The sequence below is a fragment of the Limulus polyphemus genome, unplaced genomic scaffold (genome assembly GCF_000517525.1).
Source record: "Limulus polyphemus unplaced genomic scaffold, Limulus_polyphemus-2.1.2 Scaffold1472, whole genome shotgun sequence".
In the NCBI taxonomy this organism is placed as follows: Eukaryota; Metazoa; Arthropoda; class Merostomata; order Xiphosura; family Limulidae; genus Limulus; species Limulus polyphemus.
This window is the reverse complement of record NW_013667082.1, coordinates 116,286-121,402: the sequence shown is the minus strand read 5'-3', so window position 1 is coordinate 121,402 and position 5,117 is coordinate 116,286. Positions and strand designations below refer to the sequence as shown.

General features: G+C 31.9%; 1 protein-coding gene across 1 annotated transcript in view; it reads left to right on the top strand.

Moving 5' to 3' along the window:
• Positions 1 to 5,117, top strand: part of LOC106463736 (centrosomal protein of 83 kDa-like) — a 93,421-nt gene that overhangs the window by 28,999 nt on the left and 59,305 nt on the right. Inside the window, exon 7 of the mRNA XM_022391316.1 lies at positions 1,548 to 1,794. Coding sequence (XP_022247024.1) covers positions 1,548 to 1,794 — 247 coding nt within the window. The remainder of the gene's footprint in view (positions 1 to 1,547; positions 1,795 to 5,117) is intronic.

The window sequence follows — 5,117 nt, the reverse complement described above, 5'->3', positions numbered from 1 at the left end:
ATATTGGACGTGAAGAAGGGAGCAAGTTGCACGCGGGGAAAAAACGCGCCTGATTTAAATGTCACACCTGAACGCTCACATCCTTTTAATTATGTTTGAAATTATGAACATTGCTCAACATCATGAAAATTAAACCTTATTTTCAATAAGCAATCCTGAAAAATATTTGGGGGTGCTTAACTTTTTTCCAGGTGTATATTTAAAAATTCTCAATCTTCATTTTTCTGTGTCACATGTTGAGACAACTCTGGTTTCTCCCTTTCAAAATTTTCTAACAACCAAATTAGGCTGCTGCAGCTTCCATCCAATTAGAAACATAAACTACATAAAGATTCCAGCAAGATTCCAAAATTTGAAACTTATACCTTCTTAATTTGTTTAGATATCAATAAATTTGTCAAACCAATTGGAGAAGCCGCTTCACTGTCTCTGACTTTCAAGGTTGTTTGTTAATCAACTTTACATGGCTGGTGGGTATGTTTATAACCATTAGAAAGAACAGATTATCTTCTGTATAACTCTTGCAAGTCACTGTTTAGTTCTTCCTGTCATATACCCTTATTCAGTGGAATTGTGTGGTTTGTAGGAATAATATAGTGCTCTGAATGCTAAAGGAATTTCTTAACCTATTTATTAATAGCTTACTTATTTATAGCTGGATATATTTCAATAGTCTTTGGGATATTCTATTCTAGTGACTGATATATTTTTTGTGTTATAAAGTGCATATCTGAGAGCTACATGCATATGTTTTTGAACACCCAAATTTGTGAGGCTCAACAAGGCTTACAGAAGAATGTCAACTTGATTGAACACTGTCCGAGTATGCAGGAAGTACTACAAATCCTTGTTTTTATGTATATTTTTAGTTTTTATTATTATTATGATATATTATTTTAACTATAGTAAATAAAATGTAAAAACTATAAATTTTTTGTCTTACTCTGACAAAACTTCAGTAAAATTAAAATGTCAAAAGTTACGCTAGCTGAAGCTCTACCAGAAACAGGTGATGGGCTCTCACTATGAGTTTTTTGTTTTTTTTTTACCTGCCGAAATAGGTCCAAAGAACAGCAGCAAAGCCATAAAAGAAAGCAGGTTTTAAAAGGTTTAAAATTTGCAGAGAAATATTTAATAAAAATAACTTATATTAAAAAAACTTACATTTTTATGCAAAACACAGACTTGTAATGTTTACTACAAGTTTGCAAAGTTTTGTGAAGATAAGTATTGTAAAATCAGATTTATAGTAAAAATTATGTATAGCTTCACAGGTAGGGTGTCAGTTGATTTGACCGAGTCTGTGAACAGGTAGTTAACCAATATATGTTGCAGAGGTTTAGCTTACTTGTAGATAAGAGTAAACATCGTTCAGTCTAAATTATCAATACTAAAGGTGTTCCCTTTATGTCTTTATCGGGTGATTCAGGGTCCATGTATATAACAGAAGTATGTTTAGTTATTTGCAAATTGCAAAATACATAGGGTGATTTAATTTATAAAAACTTCTGTTGTTTTAAGGGTTCTTAATCTTTTTTTTTCAACAGTCTGAAAAGACAGGTTTGAACATGCAGAAAGAAGTTATCCAGAAAGAACTTTCAAATACTCAAGAGGCTTGTAATCATCTATCTACACAGCTTGACTTGGCCAAAGAAGAAATTCTTAAGCTTAAGGGTCAGCTGGATGAGGTAGAACACATTGCCCAGGTCAAGCTCACAGAACTGAAAATGGAAGCCATCAAAGATAAAGCAGAGGTTGAAAGAGAAAGAGATAGACTGGCTTCTGAACTAGCAAGTACTTGAACTAGCAGTTAATAGTATATATTTTAGTGATAAGTGATCAAATATAAAACTGATTTTAGTGAATGATTATTTGCCTGTTTTTTAAGATGTGTGTGTGAGAGAGAGAGTGGATTTTGACTCAAGTAAAACACCTAGCAGTTAACAGTAGGTGTTTATATTACATTTCTTTTCACCAAAGTGAAAATAGGAAATATAATCTGTATTCCTTTGGTTTGCTGATCTATGCTGTGATGATGAACCTTGAATTGGCAAAACTGCAGTACCCAGCAGAGAGGCCTAATGCATTCTTTGAATCATGGGACCCTCTGCTGGGAACTGCAGTTTTGCCAATTCAAGGTTATGGGTATAGAGACAAATTTTACATCTAACAGAAACAGGGAAATTAAAGAAGCTTATTGGATAGCACTGTTAAATACTGTAACTCCAAATGATATCAATCTCGATCCCAGGGTTGTTGATCTTTGCAAGTCTCTGAAAAGATTTTCAAAACTAAATTCATGGTTAAACTTACTTTACATTATTAGTATTATTATTCCTTAAATTTATCTTTATATATTGGTTTGATTTACTATATGTTGAGCTACGTTATTATTTTCTCTATTTCCCACTGCCTTTTGCCATTATTTAATTTTATTTCTATTGTTTAGTTTATTTTATTTTTGATTTTATCTTCATAGAAATTAGTTAACAATTCTTATAACTATTATCCCACATAATTCTTTTATGAACTTTATACACCCATTTGGCACAAAACTAAACCTGTCACCAACAACTCTGTGTTATGATTGGCTAGTTGTAAACATCCAGTTTACGTGACATCGACATCCGAGCCTATATATTTCATCACACTCATTAAACATAATCCTTTATTCTCCTAAAGAAGAATAGTCAACTATTCAAAAGCACTCAAGTTTTGGGTCTTGTTTTGAAAATATTATATTTTCTATTGTAGCTTTGGTGAAAAGAAGAGAAATCTGTAAAATAATCATTTAACAGTTGGTTCACTGTGTGATATTGAATGATAAATTAGATGCAATACCATAATATTATTAACACATCTAAATGAATTAAGGTTACTACATGGTGAGTTGAAAAGTAAAAAAACCCATAAACAATGAATGTTGTTCGGTTAACCACATGGACAAAAATGCAGATGTTACAACCTTTGAACACTTAATCAAATGACTTTGTTATCAATATATCTTTAAACTTGGCATTTAAACATAATATATGATTCAGTGTTTTATAATATCTAAATTTTAATATTTTGATTTCAATAGGGAATATTTAAATAAATTCTCTATCTTCACCTCTCTGTGTCACATGATGCATCTTCGTTTGAATTATACTTTCAAGATTTTCTCTCTTTTCTTTTGTGGCTTTCAGTGTCCAATCAATTAGAAACACCTAGGTTCATGAAATATTGATAGAAATGAATAAAAACCCAAAGTATACATAGTCAACATATAAAATATGAATCTCCCATGTTTGTGATTTGCTGATAAATCAGTAAATTAGTCAAACCCCTCAAAATGGTTCCTCTAATCTTGTTGTAGATGTAGTGTGGTCTCTAACTCGCATGATGCGTAGGTAATGGATACTTTATAACAACCAGTAAGAGTAAAATGTCAATATGCCACTCTTCTACATTCATTTGTTTAGTTTTTAGCAGTCAGACTTGGAAGTTGGCTAGAAAAGCATGACATATTGAGTCATTGTTCTGAGCACCAATGGAATTGTTTGAACCTAGTTATGTCTTAAATTGAAAGCTAGGTAAGTTAAAGTACTTATGAGACATTCTATTCTAGCAAATGATGTATATTTTGTGTTCTAAAATGCATGATATTTGAAAACTAATTTTTTTAATAACCAACATAAGAAAAAGTAGGAAAAACAAGGCACCCAAGTTCAAGCAACCTCAGAGCTAAGGTGTTAAAATTAGAAACTTACTAGTTTAAATAGCAAAACTTAAATGAAAAAATTGAATACAAAAATGTATTGGGAAACTAACTTGAGGGGAACACAAGGCTTAATGTTGCATGATGTAACCTGATTGTTTGTCTTACCTAAGCTCTCCCATTTTAACATTTATTGCTTTTTACATACTAAGAGAGGGTTCAAAGTACAATAAAATAATAACAAAATATTAAAGGACAGCAAATGACCTTTCATCCATTTAGGCTATCCTATCTGATAAATTAAACTAAAACCTTAAAAAAAATTAAAGCTAACCCTTATCATTCAAATATTTATCAATCTTTCCCCTAAATGAACTGAATCCACCACATCTGAAGGTAACTTATTCCAGAAGCTAAACACCCTCCTAGAAAAATAAAACTGTCTTAGCTGAAGATGACTTTTCTCTGCCAAAATTTATATTTGTGTCCTATAGTCCTACCATTAAATATAAAAAAAAAGATGATGATGCATCAACACTATCAATTCCCTTAACAATCTTAAACACCTCAATCAGATCTGCTTTATCTCTTCTTTTTTCAAGAGAAAACAAGTTCAGAGATCTTAATTAATCCTCATACGAAAAATTTCTATCCCAGGTATCATCCTAGAAACCCTACTTTGAACTATTTACAACAATTCAATGTCCTTTCTGAGGTAAGGAACCCAAGGCTGAACACAGTATTCCAAATGGGGCCTAACTAATGACTTATAAAATGACCTTATAATCTCATTTGCTTTGTATTCAGTATTTCTGTAGATGCAACTTAAAATACTTCTTGCCCTGCCACTAGCAACAACACATTGCTTGGATGACTTAAGACTGATCGGCCAGAACTCCAAGATCATTTTCTTCCATAACACTGTTAAGGTTATTCCCATCAAAATTAAACTCATAATTCAAATTTTGATATCACACATGCATCACTTTGCATTTATTATAATTAAAACCATCTGACATTTATTTGCTTAACTCACTGAGTAATCCAAATCCTTTTATAAGGCAGTGGCATCCTCCTCACAGTCAGTAACACCCAAAACTAATATAATCAACAAATTTGAATAATATACTTGCCATTCCTTCATCTATGTTGTTGATTTAAATCAAACATAGCAAAGGTCCTAACACTAATCCCCGAGATACCCTACTAATAACATCAATCCAATTTGATTGAACTTCATTTGATAACAACCCTTTGCTTTCTTCCCTCTAGCCAACCTATCCCCATCACTTACAGAGATAACTTTTTAACAAGCATTTTATGTGGCACCTTGTCAGATGCTTTCTGAAAATTCAGATACACATATCTACAACCGTACCCTCATCTGTGTGAGCAGTAACCTTTTCAAAGAATGCCT